Source organism: Vidua macroura, chromosome 4 (assembly GCF_024509145.1).
Source record: "Vidua macroura isolate BioBank_ID:100142 chromosome 4, ASM2450914v1, whole genome shotgun sequence".
Lineage (NCBI taxonomy): Eukaryota > Metazoa > Chordata > Aves > Passeriformes > Viduidae > Vidua > Vidua macroura.
The window spans coordinates 64,676,585-64,701,363 of record NC_071574.1 but is presented as its reverse complement, the minus strand read 5'-3'; the positions used below and the strand labels follow the sequence as shown (position 1 = coordinate 64,701,363).

Genomic DNA, 24,779 nt, shown 5'->3' with positions numbered 1-24,779 from the left:
CAAGTCAGACAGTTTTGAACACAATGAGGAATTCTAATTAATCACCCTAGATTATTAAGAACTTCAGAGCTGTGCTCAATTCAAAACTTACCAAAAAGAGGAATGGATGTACAGCTTTAACAAAAGACTTCTACTTAAGAGTTGATACCATTACTCAATACACAATTTAGCATGTTCCTGATGCTACAGACTAATTAAAATGCTACTGTTTAAATTATACAATCATTATGAGAGCTGCCTGCAACTATTCCACATTAAAAAAAGATCACAGAATGTCCTACCAGGACCATCCCCCAGAGTCATACCACATGCCTGAAAATTTCTTGAACTCTGTCGGGCTTGGTGCTGTGACCACTTCCCAGAGATGTTTCAGATGAACCTTTTCCTAATATCCAAACCAAACTACCCTGACACAACTTCAGGCTATTCCTTGAGTCCTGTCACGTCACCACAGAGAAGAGTGGTGTCAGAAGAGAAGTGTCTGCCCCTCCCCTTCCCCTCACAAGGAAGTTATAACTGCAGTGGGGTCTCTCCTTGTTCTCCTCTTCTCCAGGCTGAAAAAACCAAGTACCTGCAGCCACTCCTCACACAACTTCCCCTCAAGCTCCTTCACCACTTTTGTTGCCCTCCTTTGGGCACTCTTGTACCTTTTATATCCTGCACTTGAAGCAAGGCTGCCCCAGCCCAAAGCAGAGCAGAACACTCCCTCCCTTGCCGGGCTGGCCATGCTGGGCCTGCTGCCCCCAGGACAGGGATGTCCCTCCTGGCTGCCAGGGCACTGCTGGCTCAGGTTCAACTTTGCACTGACCAGGAGCCCCAGGTCCCTTTCCCTGGCACTGCTCTCCAGCCCTCATTCCCCAGTCTGTCCGTACATCCAGGATTGCTCCATCCCAGGTGCAGAATCTGGCACTTTCCCCTGTTGAACTTCACATGGCTGGTGAATGTCAAAATCCCCCTGCAGGGCCTCTCTGCCCCTGAGGGAGTCAGCAGCTCCTCCCATTTCAGTGTCTTCAGCAAAACGACTCAGTGTAGCTGTGAGTCCTGTGTCCAAGTTGTTGATGAAGCTGTTGAAGAGAACTGGCCCTGAAATGGAACCTCACTAGTGATCTGTCACCAGCTTACAGAAAAGTAACAGAAGCTTTCTGATGTAGAATTTTTGTGTGTGTGTGATCAGGTTTTAGACTTAGAATTCTGATTATTCATCCAAATGTTCTCATTAAAATAGAACAGAAGCATGCTACGTACGAAAGTGTTGTTTTTATTTTCCTTATGAAAAGTTGTGGATTTTCCTAATAAGCAGGTTCATTTGTTCAAACAGATCCAATGATGTTTTCTCCTCAAAAGGAACACATCCAAGAAATGCAATTAAAATCTGTTGAAAAGCCATGATTGGGGTGTTTTATATGGCAGTAACCTTCCTGCTGTAGATAGTCCAAATTAATTCTTCCATTTTTTCCTTTTCATTGCTTTCCATTCACCTTCCTGTGTAGCAAGGCTACCAAGAAGCTCTTTCACTTTTCTTTTTCTGGCTGCATCTCTGTAAAACAGACAATCAACAAATAAAATATTTCAGAAAGATGATATTAGAGAAAATAAGTATACTTAGAGAATAATTATTAATTCATAAAAAGCCCCACAATTCTTAAATTTTACCAACGCACCTTTTAAATAAAAACATTTTGCGTCCTCTTAAACTAGAGAAATGAAACCACAAAGTTGAAAACACTTTAAATGATCTCTATTGAAAATGCTTGCTTTTCCTCAAATTGTCCCATTTTATCTAAATTTAGTATGGTTGATCATTTATGTCAGTCTTGGCACACAGTGAAGAAATGAACACACAGCACAACAACCCCCAAAGGGGTGCTGAAACAAAGGCTATGTTACCTCTCCATGATTTCTGACAGTTGCATTCTAGCCAGGTATTGGTTATCTTTCCGAATCTCACGAATGGCTCCTTTAAGTTCCCGTTTATGCCTCTGGATCAACTGCTTCCTTTCTTGCTCCTTCTTGCTGCTTGCTTGCTTTCTTCCAAACTCCAAGCTGAAATAGGAATGAATGTGTGAGCACAGAACACCTTAAACCCACAACTTTTTCATATTTATAAGGAAAGGTTTTGTATGAAAACTAACTCAGAATTTTAATTCCTGCATATTATATGAATAAGTTGCAAAATAAGAAGCTGCCCAATGAACATACTGGAAAAACACTCACCAGACCTTCTAACTGCACTTCATCATCGTTCCAATGAGCACACTTCAATTCTCCATATGCAGCCTGCACTTTGAACAGACTAAAAATCTAGACTAGAAGCATGGAAGACATCTGAAGAAAGATGGAACCTCCCCATACACCTTAAATTTTTGCAGACCTTCTCAGCAGATGCATTTTACAGAAGAAGTCTGATCAGTTACTTGGGGATAAGTGTGTATGGCAGAGCAAAGCTGTCCTCTTCAATTATTAGAATAAATAAAAGTAGACACTTTGTGCCCCTGTAGATAACCAATATGGGTAAATAAATCAGCAGCCAATATAAAGCAGATTTCCTGAATCAGAACACTGTTCTGTTATGTACAAAAGTAAATTAGTGTTTTTCACCATCCATCTTTTACCATCATATATTTCATATACATATGAACTACTCGCTCTTGTTCTCCTAACTTGAGTGCTTGACAGAGCATTCAGTAAAGCACCTGACCAGATAATAATCATCTAATCATCTTGAAATTTGTTTATTTACATTTCATTATATGGGCAAGAGTTGGCTTTCAGAGCTATTTTTCCTACAAGATAATATTTGCTCTTAAAATTACTTTCCTTTTTTTTTTCCCTCCCTACCACACAAATAGATGACCCCTTCTGAATTACACACAAAATCTAGCAGAAAAACAGTTCTGCTTTGTGCTCTGCTTTCCAAATCTATTCTAGCTTGCCAAAAATCTTAAGGTTTAAATGCACCTTTCTTTTGCATCCAGTGTTCTTTACTTACACTTTCACAATTTTAGGAGTATACTGTTTCAATGGCACTGGCTTCTTTTTCTCACATATCATTGGGGTATAATGTTTTATTTTGTTCTCCAGCTCTTTCAGAGCGCTGTGATACCATTCCTGAAAATGCAGATCGAATTACAATTGTAAAAGCATATCAAAGCCACCATAAATCAAAAGCTATTGTAAACTGAATCAACAGTAATGCTCTCCCCATGTATTTCTTTCCTGGGTTAAGTCACAGCTACTCATTAGGACATTGCTAACAGTGACACGCTGTAACCCAAGTTGGATAATTCTTAAAAGCTTTTGGAAGTCTATTAATGGTATCGTGAACAATAAGAAAGGTCTGCCTGCTGGTAGTTTCACCTAACAGAAGAAGGAGCAAGACTAAAGGCAGTTGAACTCAGACTCTTTCTTTCATGGCAATTTGAAGAATGACTGGTTTTTTTTATTTTGATGGCAAAAAACATAGGCCATTTTACTTCATCCAAGTAATAAAACTTTGTTCTCTAAGGACGTTTTATGATGCTTCTCTGAGGAGATGATGATTTTGCTACATTCAGAAGAGACAGATTAAAAATCTGAATCTCATTTCTAGAAAATAAGGAACTGTCCTAAGTAACCTATACTTATGTTCATTTTACCTATACAGTTATAAGTTTTACCTCCCCAGTTTAGTACATGTATTTATTTTACCAAGGTCTTACAGATTCACTACAAAAGTACGAGAGCAACCAGATGTCCATATTACTGCTATAAATTATGTCACTCATGGAATGCTACATTATTACAAGCCAGGTGCTGTTCTCTTCATTTAGATAGGCAAGATAGCATATACAATGGAAAAATATCTTTTCTAAATATTCTCTGTTCTTTTGTTTTTTTCCACAGGAATATCAAAATGTCTGAATATTGAAAAAATTAATGCTTATACATTTTTTTTTTTTGCACACAGATGAAGATCACAGAATTTATTAATAAAACAAACATATTGATTATTTAAATCCTGAAGAATACATACCTGCATTTTTTCAGGATATTCATTTACTGGCATATGTTGTGCAAGGAGTATTCTGACAGGATGCATTATTTCATGGAATGATGGTAAAGATTCATAGAGAGCTGCACACTTTTTAATAAGGTCAAAACACAGAGCTAGACATGATAACCTGTTAATACACAAAAATTTAACAATTTCACATGCAAAAACTGCAGTGGATTTTCAAATAAAATCAACTTAATTAATTAAATTGGGACTATTAGCAGAATCCATTAAGATTGCTTGGCAGAACCAGTTACAACTAGAAATAGTTGTTAATTCAGACTAAAAATTCCCGTCTCCTAAGCAAATACCAAAAGAATTCCATCAGCAACAAATCTTTATGTCAGTGCACTGAACACAGCAGAACTATCCACTACTCTTGTTTTTACTTCTAAAGAGCACTGTCACTGACATGAAACAACAGAAGATCTGGTATTTTTTCTGTTCTACACTTCTTACATACCTGGTATGATTTATCTCTGTTCTGCTGATTTCCTTTAATCTAGTCACCGTACTCAATGGCACATTTTGCTTCTCCCAACTTTTCAGATCCTCCTTATCACACACCAATAGCAATTCTAGATTTTTCCCCACTGGTGTAAATGGATGCACTACAGTATAGCCTAAAAAAACCAAGAACAACAGTCAATAAACAAGATCACTTCTATGCATTCTTTTCTGAAGAAAAACAGACAACTCATTTTACAGTTTTAATTGTACTACCTTTAAAAATACTTCTATCTATATTAAATTTTTCTAAAACAATGGAAAACACTGGAGCATGGGGACATAGGTCAGTGCTCTAGTCACACCGCCCAAGTCACAGAACCCAAAGGCAGAACTTGGATTCTTGGGAGAACCAAGTACTGTCCACTGGAGATGGTCAGGCTTGAGACTAAGGAACCTGAATGTGCTCAGGTCCCTGGAACCTTAGGCATCTGAGGGTCCTGAGGGAGCTGGCAAGATAAAGCTCCTAAACCACTTTCATATTTGAAAAGTTGTAGTTCCCAGTAACTGGAAAAAAGGAAAAACAATCCTCATTTTTTAAAATGGAAAGAGAAGACATTCAGGAAGCTACAAGCTGATCAGCCTCACCTCTGTGCCTAGCAAGATTGTGGAGCAGCTTCTCCTGGAAACCACGACAAAACACACGCAAAACACAGGGGTGCTCTGTGACAGGCAACGTGGCTTCATTAAGGGCAAATTGTGCCTGAGAGGTCTGGTGGCCTTCTATGACAGGATTACAGCATTGATGGGTAAGGAAAGAGCAACTGATATCATATACCTGGATTTGTACAAAGCATTTGAGACTGTCCTGAACAACATTCTGGTCTGTGAACTGGAGAGGCATGGATTTGACAGGTGTATGACTCAGTAGATAAGCAATTATCTGGATGGCCATAATTGTGGCCAATGGCTCCATGTCCAGATGGAGATCAGTTATGAGTAGGATCCATCAGGGGGGTCTGTCCTAGGACCAGTGTTACTGAACATCTTGGCTGGGGACACAGACAGTGGGACTGAGTGCACCCTCAGCAAGCCTGTAGGTGACACCAGGGTGAGTGGTGTGCTTGATACTCTACAGGAAAGGGATGCCATCCAGAGGGACCCTGACAGGCTTCAGAGGTAGGACCATGTGAACCTCATGAAGTTCAATAAGACAAACTGTGAGGTCCTGCATGTGAGTTGGGGCAATCCTACACATGGATACAGACTGAGCAATATGAGTGGATTAAGAGCAGCTTTACAGAGAACTCAGGGTATTGGTGGATGAAAACCTGAATTCAGAGCTGAAAATGTGCCCCTGCAGCCCAGAAAGCCAATGCATCCTGGGCTTCAACAAAAGCTCAGCAGGTTGAGGGAGGGGATTCTTCTCCTCTACATCACTGTCATGATATCCCACTTGAAGGAATGTGTTCAGCTCTGAGGTCCCCAGAGAAGGACATAGACCTGGCTCAAGAGCATTCAGAGGAGAGTCATGAAGATGACCAGAGCACTTCCCATTTGAGGGAGCTGGGGTTGTTCAGCCTAGAGAAGATAAGGCCCTGAGGAGACCTACAGCAACCTTCCAGTATTTAAATGAGGCCTACAGAAAAGATGGAGAGGAACTCTTTATCAGGAAGTGTAAGGATAAGATGAGGGGTAACAGTTTTAAACTGACAGAGGGTAGATTTACACTAGATAAAAAGAAGAAACTCTTCACTATGAGAGTGGTGAGACACTGGACTACAGGCTACCCAGAGAAGTAGTGAGTGCCCAAGCCTTGGAAGTGTTCAAGACCAGGTTCGATAAGGTTTTGAGCAACCTGGTCTAGTGAAGGTATCCCAGCCCATGGCAGGGGGGGTTAGAATTAGATGCTCTCAAACTCAAACCATTCAGCAATTTTTTGATTCATTCTGTGGGTGGGGAAAGTTAAGGCATGTAGGTACATGTTTGCCCTGTGGGAAACAGGATACACAGTTAAACTGCAGGTTTGGTCCAGGATGGAGCACTGGATATGCTTAAGAGGATAGGGCAGGTACAGGACTTTCCATGGGGTCACAAGCAGAAGTCTTTGCCCAGGAGGTGGACATGAGACACAGTGAGCTGGAGCAGGGAGAGCCCACAGCTGCAGCCACAGAGCCTCTCCTGTGAGCCCACAGCAGAGACCCTCAGACACACTGTAAAGTCCTCTCCTACTCTATATCTGAGGGGTTTTAAAACAGAAGGAGCATGGAACACAGAATATATACTGGAGCAGGGCATATGGAAAACACTAAAGAATCCCTATGCACAGATCACAAGCTGATCTGTGAAAATACTTATACAGCAACATGAAAGAAGCATCTGAGGAATTTCTTGGCTAAGGAACAAAATTTGCATTCTCTGTGCTGGACCTTGGGGGTCTTCCTCCCCCTCTTTGTTTTCCTTACGTCCTGCAAGCTTGCAGTGGAATTGACTTCAAAACTTTTTCAAACTTGAAGTTCAGATTATTTACATGCTCTACAACCTGTACATGGTTCTTCACAGACAGGTCAAAAGACAGTATATTTAAATAAAGGTTTTTAAGATTTGAAACCCAAAGTTGTAAGAGATCATGATACACACAGACTTATGCAAGATCAGGAACTAAGACATGTGAGTTTTATTATCTGCTTTACTTGTGAGGATAGCAGATCTCATTAACAATTCAATTAGCTAAAGCTATCAACCATGACAACGCCTTCCCACTCCCTCCACCTACAGCTTTTCTTTTTTAAGGTAATAGTTTTTACTCTAAATCAGACTGTATTTCAGTCTCTTATGAAGCTGTATTCTATATATCTTTCTCATGTGAGAAATTTATGGATCAAGATAATAAAATTAAAACATTAAGAGTTTATTTGCTGACTCCACTTAATGTTAAAATTGAATCCCAAGAATTTTTTTGGTGTGATGGTGCATCAACATTCCAGATAATAATATAATAATCTCAATAATATTATTATTATATAATTATTATTATATAATATTATTAACTATAATAATAAGCTGCATGTCTGCTTATTTTAAAGTATTCTCTGTTGACAGCTTAACCATCACAACTACCAGAAAAACTTCCACCATGAATATTTAAAAACACAACTGGATACCTTGGGAACTTCAAAACATCAACATTGACTGGAAAGTTCTCAAAGAGAACACTGGGCCTCATATATATCTTTTACTGCTCACTTTTATCCTCACTGCTAACAGAAACCAACAGCATGCAAATTTAACTAGTGCAAAATCATTAACAGAAATACAAAAATATTTTAAACAAGATAACAATTGATCAATGATTACCACTAAAAATTTTTCAAGGTTCTTATCTAATTTTGCAGAATCCTGTATTTTAACTTTACCAAAACCCTCTGTAGATCAAATATTCCTAATATACACAAAGGCGTGAATACTTTTAGTACTACGTAACCCACCCACTCCATAACCTCTTCCCACCTCCTTCTAAGGGTTCAGCTGTTGGTGTTCTGAGAATCCAGGGCTTAGCTCTGATGCAGCCCAGCTGTGTAACCTTGGCTCACACTTCTGAGGAAACTCCTAAGCTGTGAGAAGCAGCTGGGGAAAGGTCTGTAGAGTACAGCCATGCCAGATAATAAAGGTGAAACTGCAGTGATAGATTTGTTGAGAAGGGATCAGTAGTAGCTCAAAAATTCAAATTGGAAAAAAAAAAAAAAAAGGAAGCATGGAAAGGCAAAAAAGTCCTGAAGGGAAAGGAAGGGAAGTGCCTACTGAAGTATTGGAATACTGACAGAGGCTAAACCTTCCTCACCAGACTGATGACTATTTAGAGAACAGACTCTTAAGGATCTTATCAAGAGTGATAAGCATACTAATACAAAGTGTATAGTTCATTAAATCCCAGATATCTTGTGAGTTTATAAAATAATTCAAATTTTCACTTGGTAATATCCTGCCCGCAGAGTCTCCTCCTGCATACTGTGCCCAGACAGATATTAACACATAAATTAGTTACTATGTTCTGACAAAACTCCTCAAAAGTAAATTATTGTCATTGAACTGGTCAACAAAAAGAGCCCCAGAACCAGAACAGCTTTAAAGACAGAGACTAATAAAAGAAAAAAAAAAACACTAAAGAGAGATTGGCAAAATAAAAAAAAATTGCTAACACAGGGATCACACTGATCCCTGTTGTCCGTGCAAACTGTTAAATTTACACACTTATGTTACTAATCCTGCTTGTGGGGATAGCTGCTTTCTATTACACTACTACAAATCCATGTCAAATAAGGGAAGCTTATTTGATATATGCTTTGTGATATACATCTCTCGTTTAGCTCTCACTTAGGTGATATGGCTATTAGCTGAAGATTAAGGGTGTCTGCAGCATGAGCTGCTGCCTCGCTGTGAGCTTACAGGGTACTCATCAGGAATTCATTAGGAACTCGGAATTTCAGAACACAGTCCAATCAAACAGTCTGTTTAGAACAACAACACTGCAAAAATACTGCACTGTGGCCAACATGAGTTCATTTCCTTTAATAACTTCAGTCCTTTCCTTCCTGCCAACAACACAAGAGGATCTAGTTCATAACAAGATGCCCAAGAATCAAGGTTGTGTTTGGCTGAACTTGCAGATGATTTTGGCCTTTTGTTAAAAAACAATGAAATCAGTGTGAAATATTTGTATTTAAAAATTTAAAATTTAAACATTTTAAAAGATTAACCCCAATACTAAAATGGACTCTAAACTAAATACTCATTTACTCTAAACAAACTCACCCTGGGCCTGGTTTTTGGGTAGAGAGATGTGAAGTACTCCAAGAAGGAAATTGATGAGTTCTGGCACAAATCTTCTGGAGAGAGACACATATTCCAGGAACAAACAGCATATAAATAACCCTTTAATAACATCTTGCAATGTTGTAATGCGACACTAAAAGAAATAAAAAGAACAAAATATTCCTAATTAAAAGTCTATACATCACAAATACAGAATCTCCCAAAAGATGAATTATTAACTACATTTTAAGCATTTGAAGTCTAAAATTACAGCCTTTGATCTTTGATGAGAACCACACTGGCTTTCCCTGGTCCTCAACTGAAGAGTATCTGCAGAACTGAGTAACAGGTTTATCAGAACTCATTTAGCCACTAGAAGGTGCTAAACCACAAACAAATTCTTCAGAATTGAATTAGTGAAATAGAAGGCTCTGAGAAACTTGGCAGCAATTGAGCAATTAGCTCAAGACTTTTGAAACATATAAACAGGATATTAGGATAGAAAAATAAGGACATCTTTTAACTCAATGCACTGCATTAGGAACATTTTCAAGGAAAACAAATACTGCCAATTTTAAAGTAAATAACCTCTCTTAAATATGAGGAAATGCAATATATGGAAAAGAAACCACTAATGAATGACTTCAGATTGTATTCAGTCTGTTCTATTAGTCCCATGTAATTTACCATAGAAGCAATTATTTTGTGACAGCTTGAAAAATTGAAGAGAGATGGCTTTGTGAGATGGACTATAGCTTGCAAGGGTGTTTTCCTCTTCACCCTTTCTTCCAATTACTATCTGTGGCTATACCAAACAAAAGCTGCTTTTGCAAGTACACTTCCACTATATACATGAATGCTAACATACATATTTGGAGTCTGAGGAAGAAATAATATATGTGAAGTTATATTCTGAGGTACCACATCGCAGACATACCTTAGTAAGTAGCTGACTCATGTACATAAAAGCAGGTGTTACAACTGGGTGCCAGAAGTCAGAAGTTGGAAACAGTAGAGATACAATTTTCAAATAAATAAGCTGATTGCACATAAAACAGAATAAGGCAAAATATAGTTAAGACATTATTCCCAGGATCTTGACTTTATACATTTGTAACTTTTGAACTAATAACTGCCACACAGTAGTCAAAAATACTACAATATACATAATTTTGAGAATTCTGGTATGATACATGACCTATTTATTAAGACAACTGTTGAAGTTAGATGAGAAAAAGGAATATCCATTATGACAGATCCATTATAGGTCTAATATTGGATTGAGGTAGTTGAAAGAACAGCTAACAAGGAACTCTGCCTCCCAATCCCATTTACTCCATGAGAACCTCTGATCCCCTTCAGCTCACCACAGTCACATACTCTCATACCACAAACACAGGAGCACGTGGCCACACAGGACCTGTGACACCTTTCAACCAGTCCTCAACACAGACAATGAAGTGACCAGAATCCTCAGGCACTGGCACACCAACAAACAGTTGCAGCCAGAAGAACTAAGCAGTGATTAAGTACACTTTTATTGAAGGGGACTTGAGTGACCTGTCAAGATCATATGGAAATGAAATATCAGCTGCAAGGTAATTATGAAAATTATTTAAGGGAATATTTGCACAGTAAAGCAGATGGAAGTAAAGTTTCATTGCTTCCTCTCTGTTCCTCCTTGATTGTGAACAAATAATCTCCTGAAGTGTTTTGGTTACTAAATATTCTGAATTGCAGGCTAAGATAACAGTAGGCATATGAAAAGCTTACTAAGACAGCTGATCTATGGAATATTCATTCAAACAAGTGCTTTGAGAATACAAAGTAATATAATGCCACCTTAAAAGATAATGATGGCCTGCAACCTGGCAAAGTCCAGTGAAAGGAATGAAAGCCAGAAGTGTGACTGGTGTTATAAGGGTGACAGTGACAAATTAAAAATAAAGTTAAAAGCTCTCGACAATACATTTCCTGCAAAACCCAAATAGCCTGACTAAAGACTCTTCAAAACAACTCAATATATCTTCCAAGCTGTAAGAACCAAGGCTTCAGTCTATTTTCCTTCAATAGTCTAATTGTTCCATTAGGCAGCAGCAATTCATCAAGCTGACAGAAAACAAGTAGCTCCTTCTGAATTAGATTTATGGTTTGTCTTTGAAACTTTACTACAATTTAAAAAATACTCATTTTCCATACTCTCCCTTCTTGAATTCTCCAACAGTCATTTACTTAGACACTGTAAAAGCAATCTGTTCACCTTTAGCATGGCAAGTGAAAATGGGGTATTACCAATACAACAAGGAAAGAAATTCTTTCCAAGTCACTAATTCGGCCATTATCATATATAAAGTACTAAGAAATGTTGTATTTTTATATCCATAATAATATTTTCTTTGTTTTTTGTTTGGGTTTTGTTTTGGTTGGGTGTTTTTTGTTTTTGTTTTTTTAACCCAAGAGATATTGCAGAGATATCACACTACTATGGAGCACATTTTTTAAACATTTGTACTTAACACAACTAAAAAAGTCCCAATGTAACTGATAACATAACTTCTTCCTAAAACTACCAATTTAAGTTTCATCAGGAAAACAAACAATGTTCTGCTATGAAGACTGGAGAGACAATTTTAAGATCTTTTCCCCTTATTAATTCCACAGTCACACTTCTGTTCTGAAGAATGTGTGTGTGTATTGTTTGTTTGTTTCTTAGGGGTGGAGTTTTTTGTCGTTGTGGGGGTTTTTTGTTACAACTTACCTCCAGAAAAGCAATTTAAAAAGCCTAGAAAGTCATAGATGCTAATAATTCACTACATAATGTCATTTGCACTTATTTCCATTCTGTACTAATGGAGATTATCCCAGCAATATGGATTTGTTACCGTGTCTAAACCTGGAAATGTTGCACGGCCTTTAACTTCAATTACTTCTTCCAGATCATGTGCAGCGTCTCGAAGGATAAACTTGATACTGTCACTGGCTGCCTCAGGAAACATCTGGCAAAGATTGTACAATGGCCTATTAACAAGAAACTTAAGTCATAATCAAGTTACACCACTGATGTTAATAAAAATTTGATTTTTAAGCACCCATAGGAAGATTTCTTGTGTTCCATCTATATTGCAACAATAACAAATTGACTGCAACAAATGTTTCTTTTTAAAATATAAATTATTACTGTAATACTTTAGTTTACAGAGACATGTATTTTTCATTAGGCCTTGTGAGAATCCCCGAGTTGTAGGTTTCTAAATCTTAGATGAAAAATATTTTTAAACTTTAAAATACACTCCTAAATCACTTGCTATGGTTATGACATGTCCTTCTGAATCTCCTAACTGTAGATATTACTTCAGTGAAGTATGCTGGCTTACACTAGACAGCCCACTATTCTAAACACTCTTAAGCAATATTAAACAACATGTAAGGCAGCAATGTGGTTAGCAAAATTATTACTGCAAACAAGAAAAAAAAAAAACCCAAATACAAAGTTAGATCAGTTCCTGGCCTATGCTTAGTGCCTACAGGCATATGCAGTCTGGAGCCTGAATCTGTTTGGTCTCCCAGCATTTTCAGTGAAATTTGTCTGCAGAGATATTCATATATCCCAGTTCTAAAAGACAATCAAAACATATTTACCCTTTGGTACAAACCATGTGTGACAGTATCAATGGGTCAGAACTCTTCCTGATGAATGCAACAGAGCAATGAATGCTAATACTGCACAGAACAGATTTTTTAAATCTTCACAGCTTCTCGGGGAAACTAATTTTAATGTTTAGTACCTTTTCTGAGAAAATTTTTTTCTTTAAATCTAATTGTAATTTCCCTTGTTGCAGCTCTTGCCCACTGACTCTTGTCCTTTGCTGTATACCTCTGAGACAAACTTGGCTCTCTCCTCACAGCCTAACTGCCTGTCAGGTATTTGAGACAACAATGCCAAACTGACAACTTCCTGCAAAGTGTTTAGTTGGAACTTCCACATGAGCTTACTGTAACACTTTAATTCTATTTCCATTTAGCTCTCTGAGTGAATTCACAGAACTAAAGCCCATGGAAAAAACAGAGATTGCAACAGAAACTGCATAGTGTCAGTGCAAAGCTTCAAATCCTTTAACAGCTGTCTAAATAACCATCTGGACAGGAGTTTCATGCATATATGGTATTACTTATCCACTACCCACAAAAAGCATCTTGCAGATCAAAAAATACATTCTGAGGTTTTGAAAATCTCTTGGTACAATTAACAGATCAAGTAACACATGAAACAAAGTTAAAACACAAAGGCTGAGAGTTGCCAGCTGCCAACAAGTTCAATAGGATATTTGAAACAAGCTAAATGCTTTACTTTATGTACCTTTTCTCTTTAAACCCTGAAGGAGCAAAAGTCCATAGGATTTAATACTTACAGGACCAGTTTGTCAATTGTTCTGAGCTCTGGTAAATCCATAGTTGCTAACTCTCCAATATATTCCAAAAGGAAGCCAAACAATTTCTGCAAGAAATAAGTTAAAATTAATAAGTTTTTCTTCATTGTACATATTCTTAAACAGTGATACAGACTTAGAAAATGAAGATTATCATGTTAATTCTACTGTTACTCACAACACAGAAGCATGTATATTTTATACTGCTCCCTAAATACTTACTAAAACTTACTCTGGAATCAAGAGTTATTTTAAACATAAACCAAAACATACTTCCAACTTTGCTTTGTTTCCCACTGCAAGGCTTGGATGATTGCATTTCTGAATCCTCTCCAGTATAATAAGCTGTTGTTCTATTGTTCTTCCAGCCAATAAAGACTTAAATGTCTCGTAGGACTCAGGAACTAGAAAATAAAAACAAAAATTGACCACATAAAAATGTCAAACTTTACATCTTTAATTCAAGTGAATGTGCAACAAATTTCCAACCTGAAAATGCTATTGTTCAGAAAAAAAGAAACCATAGATGTTTTAAATAATTACCTTCTAAACAGTAATAATTTATTAGCATATATGCAGCATTATTTCTATGAACACAAGTCAGAAAATAATGTTGTTCAATGCTTAAAACCCAAATCATCCTCTATTTACCATGTATGCTGAGCAGCACAGCTATGTTGACACAAAGCAGAATTAAACCTAAACACACATTCAACCAAAAATTTACCATAATACAGGTACTTTTATGTTTAATTCACACCTAATTAGCTTTTGTGTGAAGAACATTAGGTAAGTATGGCCACAAATAGAAAATTAAAAAAAAAAAACCCAAAAACCGAACAACCCTGGCATATATTTAGCTTTTTACAGAAGTCAACATGCTAGAAGACATCTTAACTAGTTGTAGGTTTTTGACTTATTTTAATATAACTGCTTTCTGGTTAAAGCAAATCCTGAATGCAATTCAAAAGGCTTTGTGTAGTAAGTCATCTTCTTTGGATGGAAAAACACAAGCACTTAAGGAAGTTGTTTGAAAGGTTGTTTAATCTTTCAACAGATACTTTTGTTAGAGAAATCTACACTAGGACAATAGTTAGATTAATTATGTACTTAATATGAATGAATGTTTTGTGTACTACTTGAAACATGTCTCCTCCTTCCTGCTAGGCATGGACTCAAGACCAGTCAAACTCTGAAACTCTGAGTGTCTCTACAATAACTCAATGCTACATCACAGGGATTAAACTTCAGAATCCTGTCTCTCCAAGCATCTTCTGACAAAAATGTCAGTCCAAACACCAGAGAAACTGTTTGTATAGATTACAGAATACTGTTCTGGCTTCTCTTATGTGCAACAGTAGCACTTTGAATTGGATAAGCTGGTTGCCTTAAGAAAGGGGCACAGGTATTATTATTTTACTCCCGTGTTTTTATCTTCCAATTCTGGTGCTGCTCAGAGGCACAGAAACTGCTCTGGGATGAAACAGATCTGGTTCCTACTTCTCCAAGCACGATTAGGTTTGCTCACTAAGAACAGCAGCTACTGGCTGCTCTTCAAATAGTAGAAGACAACTATGAAGCAAAACTTCATGAATGACCTACAGGGCAGGGGTTGTTACAAATGCCCTGACAACAAGGGATCTCTGCATCAGTCCTTTGCTTACCAGCAAATGTATAGGGAAGCTCTGATTTGGCAGCTTCTCTCTTTGGATCTAATTTCTCCACATTCTGTGATTCATTTTCATTTGCCTTGTGTTTCTTCTCTCCTTTATTCTCTGCAGTTTCTCCTTCACTCTCAAGATCAGATTCAAGATCAGAGTGACCATCTGCAGCACCATCCTCCTCATCTTCACTTGCAGATTCTTCCTGACCTTCTTCTTCATTCTCATTATCTTCTTCCTCTCCTTCCTCCTCTTCTTCTTCCTCTCCTTCCTCCTCTCCTTCCTCCTCATTTTCAATATTAATTTTTCCATCCTGTCCATAGAGAAAACAAGCCAGTTTAAAACACTGATAAAGTGGCAGTACCTCAACACAATCACCATGCAAAGCTATCTTAAATATGCATCAAGAGAATTTGAGCCTTGCTACCCGACCAGGCAGTGAATACCAGCAGTGCCAGCCAATAAAAGATATTAGAGAGAGAACGTACATATAGATACAAAAAAGTAGGGTATTTTCAAGGGGCTGTAAGAAATTGGAAGAAGAGGTAGTATATGAGGAATAAAAGAAACCACACAGAAGGAAAACTAGGAAAAAAGACTTCAACATCACAGGAACATTCTTCATATAAAAATATATTCCTTCTATGTGTTAAAATAGCGTATCAGATACATATTTGGTCCCACCCTGATTTTATTAATCATCAGTTTAAATTCACATTCCCAATTGGTATTGTCTCTTTCAAGGAGAACAGCAGTTCCCTTGTTAGTAGTGTACGAGAAGACAGAATCAGCACACATGTGCACCACAGTCAGGCGGACTGGTAATATCAGCTTTAAGGTTACGTTGCTCTGCCACCTTAATCAAAGATATGTCAGAAATCTACTCATCTTCAGACTGAAATTCGGTGGAAGCTGTATCAATATAGTGAAAATTAAAAAAAAACAAAAAAAAAAAAAAACCAAAAAAACAAAACAAACAAACAAACAAACAAAAAAACCAAACAAAAAAAACCCCAAAAAAACCCAAAACAAAAAAAAAACAGAAATGCCAAAGAGGCTCCTCTCTTCAACCCAGCAGGCCAGTGCTAGAGAAGGCTACTCAAGCAAGAACACAGTCAAAAGACTTGACACTTTTAAGACCTCACAGAACACAGCATCCAGTTTTGGGCCTTCAAATACATTAAATGTATTGATAAACTGCAGCAAGTTCAGCAGAAAGCCACCAGGACTACTGGGGGTTGGGGTACCTGCTCTGTGAGGAGAGGCAGACCTGGGCTTATTTAGTCTGGATATTAAAAAACCTCATCACAGCAAGGGCAGTCAGTGCACATCTCTCTGAGCAGCCCCCATTCTTGGAGATTTTCCAAGAACAGACTGGATCTGAGTAAACTGGTGATTTCATAGCTGACCCTGCTCTGAGCAGGAGGTTGAACTTAATGTCTCTACAGAGTTCACTTGCCAACTGTCTCTCCTAATCTTCTTTACAGACCTCTGAAAACTCATAAATTTCAAACCTTACCTTGTAAGACAATAAACGTCTGTCATCTTTATCCAAGATAAAGCCATCAGCTAGATCATCAGCTGACATGTGGCTGGGTCTCTTTTTATTTGCCTCTTCATCTATTCCACGCATTCGACGTAATCGATCTGCCTGTGTTTCACAAGAAATACCACACACAGATCTGAGACACCTAGATCAACAGAACTACACCAAAACTGAAGATCTCTTAAATCCTACAGCTAGGAAAACACAAGGGGAAAAACAGTTAATCTGGAATACTCAAAAAGCTGGTGAAAAGAAAAAACCCAGCAACTTGAGAAATTACAGGCAAAAGCTGACATTACCTTTTTTGTAGGGAGCACAGTCTGATAAGAGCACTCAGTCAATTGGATTAGCTTATTTAAAAGGCTTTAAATAAGTTTAAAAATTAGCTTATCTAAAAGGCTTTCTGGGTTAACCAGAAGCATTGTGTTCTCTTATTTTAAAATTTATCTCTTTTGCTTATGGGACATCATTACTAGAAAACAAAAGCTTTTAAAGTGTTTCAGGGTTCTGCAGTGTTTATCTGCTTCACATGTGTATAACAAGCTCGTAGTGAACACAACCATATCCTAAGATTTTTGGGATACAGACTGAGCATCAAACTCTAAGATGGTAAGAGTAGAAAAGAAAAAAAGTATCTCTCTGTTCTGCTATTAGATATTGAACTGCCCTGATGTAATCTGAATGTAATTAATTCCCAGTCTTAAATGTGTTCTTAGTATACCAAAACAAAAAGAAAAAAGTGAAACATTTACCAAATTATTCCATCTTCCCATAAGACTCAGTGCTCCAGGTAACAGAAATAGCATACAACATTTCCCAAGACATTCCTATCCCTCTGCAAAGCAAAGCTATGCACATGCTGCCACTGAAAGGCTCTTGCAACAACAGAAGAAAACAATAAATGACTTGCCCAGTGTATTAATTCAACTGCTGTGCAACATGATACTCAACTAACTTAGAAGCACTTCTCAACTCTGAATAATTTAAAATATTTCAAAGCAAATCAAAGTAACATTACATTTTTATTGAAGGAAGATTGACTCATTTCATAAACCTCCACAGTCACATACTAGGCCTATGGAGTTTTTTTTGGCTGTTTTAATATCAGATTACAAACACAAACAGAAGATTTCCTGAATTCCCCCTCTGACGAATTGCAGTTTAGTACAGCCACTTACAATCTAAGGTCAAGGAATGAATTTAAGCAGTCACTCCCAAAAGACAGGCCCCAAACAATCTCAGCCATAAATGGTATACCTCGAGCTTCTGGAGTCGGGCCTGCTCCTCTTTGGCCAATTCTTCTTCTGTCTTCAGCCTTTCTGAAGGTTTTGCTTTCATCTCAAATCCAAGTTCTCGAACAATCATATCGTATTCATCAGGCTAAAGAAATATTTATGCAATTGTTTATTATCTTAAGTTTCATTATTCTGCTTTGCAGCCATCCCTCTGCCAGACTAAAGCTAAAAAATCAGACTGTTAAGGTAAAAGGAAAGGACTGCTTCCAAAGCAAGCTGCAAAAACACTCAACTCAGAATTAAGACAAGGAAGAATGGTAAGAATAGTTGAAGACAAATTCTCCTGGAATTTCCCCCTTCCTTACTTAAGTTACTCACAACTGAAAAATTTAAAAAGAGTACCTTAAAAAAATAACTGGATTACATATTACATTAAAAAACCTCAAAACACACCCAGAATTAATAAATTAATAATTTACATTTCATTTTACACTGTGACATGAGATAAGCCTTTGCTAGTTCCACTACATAGAAGTCTAGCTTAAAGAAAAAAAAAAAAAAAAGGATGCTGATATTCAATAAGCTTCAACATGCCATGGAGCAACTTAAACCCAAAAATCAATACACCAGAGTATGAACTGTTGGTCCAGTATATTTTCTGTTGTACTTTGAGATCAGTTTTAATGCAAGACTGAACTAATGATGTCATAAAATCTGGATTCTACTGCAAAACGGTAAATAGAAATTCATGATGTTCTGCAAGAAAATACACACTTCTAGAAGAAAAATAAAAAAGCTCAATAGAATTCCTATTCTTACATTTAAAAGTTTATTTCCCTTAGTACAGAATACAAATGATAGAAAAAGCATGAGGCCATATGATACCTATTCAAAATGAAATTATTTTCATTCCCTTTTTGAAAGGGACAGAGCCCAATTTCAACAAGGAAATGTCTACTGTCAAGTACTAGTTGTTTTATCAAAGGAACACTCCAAAGGCACTCAAAATATGTCAGTGTTCCCAACAATTTTAATTCTTCAAGAAAATTTGTTTGTCTTACAAATAAGCTGTAGTCAAAAGTGTTGTTCAGTCTGCAATCTCCCTCTCACTTGATAAGTAAAGAAAAGCAATAAGTAATTAAAATCAGAGAAATCACACAAACCCCTATATTCCTCCAACTAATCAGACTGTTCTAGAACTGTAGCACTCTTTCAATGTGAATAGTAGCAAACGTTTTATGAAGAGATAACTTGGCCTTAGAGTTCAGCCACTACAAATCAAAACTACAAGTTACTAGAATCAAGGAAATTAGTCTAGTCAAAACCTCACCTTGGGTTTCTCTACTTCTTTGTCCTTCCTCTCTGACTTTGGGGTTTTGCGGGCAATAAGGGTTTGGATTTCCTTCCAGTCTTTGTCAAGTTTTTCTGTCAGTTCTAAGGCACTTTCTCTCCGAGTTTGCCTCTCTTGCTAGAAAAATAAAACAAAACCAAATGCAGCAGTTATGTTCAGATGGACATGACATAAGCATTTACAACTTAAAACCAAAACCCTGTCTTTAACAAATGAATTGTTTCAAATATTTAACATTTTGAAGCTGCAAACATTCTTTGTGGAATAAGAAGTATAGAGCCATGCTGACTGGTACAAGGGTTGCATTCAGAAAGCAGGTGTGAACACAAGGGGAGATCTGGGAATACAAATAATGGCAGACACAAAAGTTATATCTAAAATGTCTACAAACTCAGACTTTATTCAAGGAGCTTGGACTCCTCTCAGACAGCTTCCTCCTTTGTTTTGCTATGCCACTATTATTCTATTCTACAAATACAGGAATGTATTTGTAGAATAGAATAATAGTGTAGCTGTAGAAAGACAGATTCTTAATCATGCTCATTTATACTTCAGGGCTAAAAACTCACCTTTTCTTGTTTAGATTTGGCTATCATCTCTTCGATGAGTTCCTTTCTAGACTTAGGTTTTTCCTCTTCTTCATCCTGCTGCTCACTTGATACTTTTTTACGAAGGAGACCTCCACCCCCTCCAAAGTGAGCAGCAGTTAATTCAGCTAGGAAAAAAAAGCAGGACGTGAATCTTTCAAATCCACACGACTGCAAGAGGGCTGCTGCTGGGACAGTATCTCCTTATTCTTTCAGAATGGGAGCAATTTTAACTATTGATCCAATCATGCATTAGTCCTACCCCTATGAGAAAGGCCATACCAAAGAGATTGTCAGACACATAATTTACACTGACAAATACTTGGTATGAGGTAGGATCATGTTCTTCCCCTGTATTTATCCAACAGGTAGGTCCAAAGAGTCAAGAAAGCAACCAGAAAACTCACACTTTAGATTCTGGCCAAAGGGCTCAAAATCCGGGTACCTGTTTATGCTGAAAAGCTCACCGAGTAAAGAAGCTTGCCAGTACTATGTCCCACTTAACCCCTGCTAAAATCCAGAGAGCTGGTCTGTGTGCGATTCAGAAGTAATCAAATCTGGTTTAAACATTCCAACCAAAAACATGATATTCTCTCTCACTGAGAGACAGTACTGAACAAATGATGTACACGTCTACCAGTAATAAAATTACCAGTGAAACACCAGCTGGCACTTCTTACCTGAAAGTGTTCCTCTTTCTTCTGTGTCACTGTCACTATCAACAATATCATTTAGTTTTTCAATTTCTGCCAAAGATTGGCCATAGTGAGTCAATTCCTCATCTTCATTAAGATTATAGATATTCTTCTTTCCATAATTTTGCTAAGAACAGTAAAACAAACCAATGAAATATCAGAAGATCTTTAGTTCCCAGACAACAAAATAACACAGACTTTAGTTTTAGTGCTAGTTGAGGATATTCTTATTCCAGTGTTTCGCTGAAACTTAACACTGGAATAAGAGCACTGTCAGACCAACATTTTAATTCAAATACATTTTAAGTGAAAGAGTGTCATGTGTCTCTTACACTAATGTACAAATGGACTAACCCAGGAAACCTAGGAAGCTGAAGTTTTATCTATGTATCAGTAACATCAATTTTAAACTATTGCATTTCAGGATTAATGAAACAGACTTCAACCTATAAAAATTACACTGCTTAATTCTGGAGACTGAGTATGATGAGGCAGAAAGGATAGTACTGCACATTCAACTCACAGTACAGAATGACAGCAAGTTACAGAGTTCTACTCAGCTACTGAATATACTTAATGGTGACCACCTTTTCCTAATTTAACTCCTAAACCAAAGAAGTTAAAGAAAACCAACTAATCAATGAATCTGGCAAAACCAAAACAATACAATGAAAAATATTCTATTTCCACAAAAAAAATCCTTTTTTGGAGGTTCCAAACCTATAAAATCAAAAATAAAGCATTACCCTGCAAAACCCTCTATTAGGGGGTGCTCCCAACCTAAAAATTCAAGTGTGCTTTGTGGATTTGTATTTGGCTTTCTTTTGTTTGTTTTTTTTTTCTTTTTTTTTTTTTTTTAATCATTTACCTGTCTTTCCAGAGTGAATCGTCTGATCATCTTTTCCTCGGGAGTGATTTTGGTGTTATATTCACCAAAACGTTTATCTTTAAACACATTTGTCTTTTCTCTTTCTTTATATTCTTTCAGTAATGTTTGATTGCGCTAGAAGGAAAAAAGCAAAAGGAGATAAAATTAAAAGAACAGAGAGTAACTACTTCCAAAGCCAATGCAACAGACTGCAGAGTATCCTGTCAACATAATAATCTTTATATTGTCCTCATATCATAAATAATAATTTACCAGAATGCAATGAAAGAGAAGGAAAAATTAACATGAAGAAAAGATGGGAACCTCATACAATTCATTCAGATTAAGTTCTCTTATAAGCACCCAAGTGAAGATAAAATGTTACACCATATCTCACCTTTATTTTATCACATGAAAAACCTGTGCATTTACACTGCAGAATTCAGATATGTCTCAAGCTTAGTAAACTAAGAATAACATATTAAAGAAAGCAAAAAAAGCCAGCAAAAAAAAAGTCAGCTGAACTTTTTTTGGTCATTTCTTCTAAGACATAAAAGCCTCGAGTGGATCCACACATCTAGCCCTGTGCTTGTTGAGCATGGGGAAGTCAAGCATCAAGTCAGTAAAAAGAAGCTTATCACACACCTATACAAGGAACTTACTATGTGCTCTACTTTTGGAACAGGTAAGGAGGCAGGTTTACTTTTCAGTGCCAGTGACCTAATTCATGACAAATATCTGGTTTATCTTATTATAAAATAAAACCCCAAATGTGATGTACAACATTCATAAAGTTTTCTAAAATTTTGATTAATAATAACAAAATCTGAAAGCTAATTTATAGTTTCATGCTGAAAAAATATATATAGTTTCTAAAAAAAAAATAAATGTTGGCTGTGTCTGCTGGCTGTGCTATTTCAGAAGAAATATCCATTTTTATTTAAAGCACATTAACTAATTCCTACAGAAAAATACTGTGTCATTCATATTACCAGAACCTCACAAACTGCTGCACTAAAGGAAAAGGCTGGGTTTCCTACTCTAGACCTCTGCAGCCTCACTGAGCATTCACAAATTTCATATGCTACTGTAAATTATACATATGCTGTAAATGATATATATGTAAATTTTCATATGCTGCTGTAAATGATACTACCTTCTATTTACTTCTTACAGTGACCACTATACCTATTTATAATATGTATATATTTATAATGTATATTATGTACATATTTATCATGTATAATATTAACATTATACATTGGTGTATAATGTTCATATACACTGTCTCTATAGCTGAGACACTGTATATGAACATTAATACCTCTTAATACATGGGTATCAAAAAGCATTTCTGTGCTTTTTTTTTGTACTCAATTATTTGATTACTTCTATTGATAAAAAAGAAAATACTTAATGCATAACCTTTCACAGTACACATAACATGATAAAATATCTCTTTGCTTTCACTGCATTTGCCCTTCCAGTAAGCGCTTTAAATTCTGTTCAACAACAGCATGTATGCAACACGTCAGAGAATCTCAGGGACATACTTTCAAATTTCCCTTTCTTTCAGCTTTAACTTAATCTACACAGGTTTAAACTTTACTGGTTTGTGTGAAGTGACAGACCACTGAAAATTCCTGTGTTTCACCCAAGAATAAGGTAGGCTGCTGGAATTTCAGACGGAATCCCAGTATGACACACTCTCCCTTATGCATCACAGATTTTGATCAGGTAGCTACTGATGGCAATAGAGAAAGAAAAAGAGGCATTTTGAAAATGGTAAAGGGTTGAAGATAAAAAATTTACTCTTAAATTATATGGTCGACAGCAGGGAACAGATCATTACATTCCAACGTACTTCTACAACACGACTATTCAGCCTGTGCACAAAAAAATCACCTGCATTTGTTTTCCAGGTCGACAGTAGTTTCTTTGTAGCTACACATTTCTCACTGTATCCCGACCTTAAGGCCCTTTCAATCCTTCACTATTATACCAACGTTACAACATTATCAAGAAGCTTAACATCCTGTGATGACCAGAACCGACGAACGTAGTGAACACTGACTCTGGTCCAGTACTTACTCGCCGACAACACGTGTCATTGTATTCTGGCCCTGGGTAACTTGAGGAGAGAACCATTCCACCAAGCAGTAAGGAAGAGCTGTACTACTGAACCCTGCGGGTTGCGCTGGCCGGAGCCATTGCCCGAGCGCTCATCACCCCCTGAGCACTCAGAGGTGACCGGCCGCTCCTCCTGGGCGCAACAGAGGCGATCGCTTATTTCACCTGAGAGGGCTCCAGCCTTATCAGCTCCCCACATCAACACATACCATTCTTCCTCCCTGCTTTGGATGTCCTCTTACCTTCTTGATGGCCTTGGACCGTGAGACACCCGGCAGCCCCACATCATTTTTGGTCTTCCTCCCCAGAATGTCAAACTTCTGCCTGTTGACTTTCACCTCAAAGGGGTTGCTCTTGACCACGGCCATCGCCGACTTCACGGGGCCCTTTGCTGTGGAGGGCACTGACACCTTTTTCTTCCGCTTCGCCGCCTTCCCCATCTCTGCTCCGGCTGCCCGTGGGGACGCGGAGGGGAGGCAGCGGCTCGGCCCTCAGTGTGCGGGGCCAAGACTGGAGGTGCGAACAGAGCGAGCAAAATGGCGCCGAGGGGGCGCAAAACCCCCCGAATTCCCCCTTGGCCTGACCCCTGCCCTTCGCCACAGCTCCGTGAGAGCCGGAGGGGCGTGGAGCGGAGGAGGGAGCGCAGGAGAGGCGGGAGAAAAGAGCGGAGAGAGCAGCGCGGCCCCTGCGCCCCTCACCCCGCCGTGCCCAGCGCTACCACACGCGCGCCGGCAGCTTGCCACCTCTCGCGAGAGCCTTGCCCCAGTACCGCGATATTTACCGCTCTGCTCCCCGCCTGCTTTGGGACGAGGCCGGGGAAGGTTTGATGCACTACATATCCCAGCAGGCCCACGAGATATCGCGCGCGCGTGTCCCCAGCGCACACCGCGCTCTGCCTGCTGGGACTTGCAGTCCTGGTAACGGTGAGGGGGTGGCAGCGCAGGGGCGGTGCTGCCTGAGGCGGGCGGAGGAGCCATGGCCGGGGCG

The 24,779-nt window shown here is 38.0% G+C and overlaps 1 protein-coding gene across 2 annotated transcripts; it reads right to left on the bottom strand.

Moving 5' to 3' along the window:
* Positions 1 to 1,238: 1,238 nt before the first annotated feature.
* Positions 1,239 to 24,523, bottom strand: NOP14 (NOP14 nucleolar protein). 2 transcript variants are annotated; one of them, XM_053975751.1, is made up of 18 exons: positions 24,035 to 24,522; positions 21,663 to 21,797; positions 20,780 to 20,921; positions 20,082 to 20,227; positions 19,492 to 19,629; positions 18,184 to 18,306; positions 16,900 to 17,031; positions 15,384 to 15,693; positions 13,993 to 14,123; positions 13,702 to 13,787; positions 12,175 to 12,310; positions 10,230 to 10,331; positions 9,293 to 9,446; positions 4,497 to 4,656; positions 4,013 to 4,160; positions 2,990 to 3,108; positions 1,888 to 2,043; positions 1,239 to 1,537 (listed from the first exon to the last, which is right to left on the bottom strand). In XM_053975751.1, the coding sequence occupies exons 1-18, from the start codon at positions 24,230 to 24,232 to the stop codon at positions 1,438 to 1,440; spliced, it is 2,616 nt and encodes an 871-aa protein (XP_053831726.1). In that variant the 5' UTR covers positions 24,233 to 24,522; the 3' UTR covers positions 1,239 to 1,437. The 2 variants fall into 2 exon arrangements, with proteins under 2 accessions (XP_053831726.1, XP_053831727.1); XM_053975752.1 differs by lacking the exon at positions 10,230 to 10,331 and having other exon boundaries at positions 24,035 to 24,523.
* Between the last annotated feature and the right edge of the window lie 256 nt (positions 24,524 to 24,779).

What these genes read in the sequence shown, in the direction of transcription:
- NOP14 (XM_053975751.1), bottom strand. Translation starts at nt 24,232, where the DNA reads ATGGGGAAGGCGGCGAAGCGGAAGAAAAAGGTGTCAGTGCCCTCCACA. An exon ending in CCAAATCTAAACAAGAAAAG is followed by an intron (nt 19,630 to 20,081) that starts GTGAGTTTTTAG and finishes TTATTTTTCTAG; the next exon opens with CAAGAGAGGCAAACTCGGAG. An exon ending in ACCCAAAAACCAGGCCCAGG is followed by an intron (nt 4,657 to 9,292) that starts GTGAGTTTGTTT and finishes TGGTTTTTTTAG; the next exon opens with GCTATACTGTAGTGCATCCA.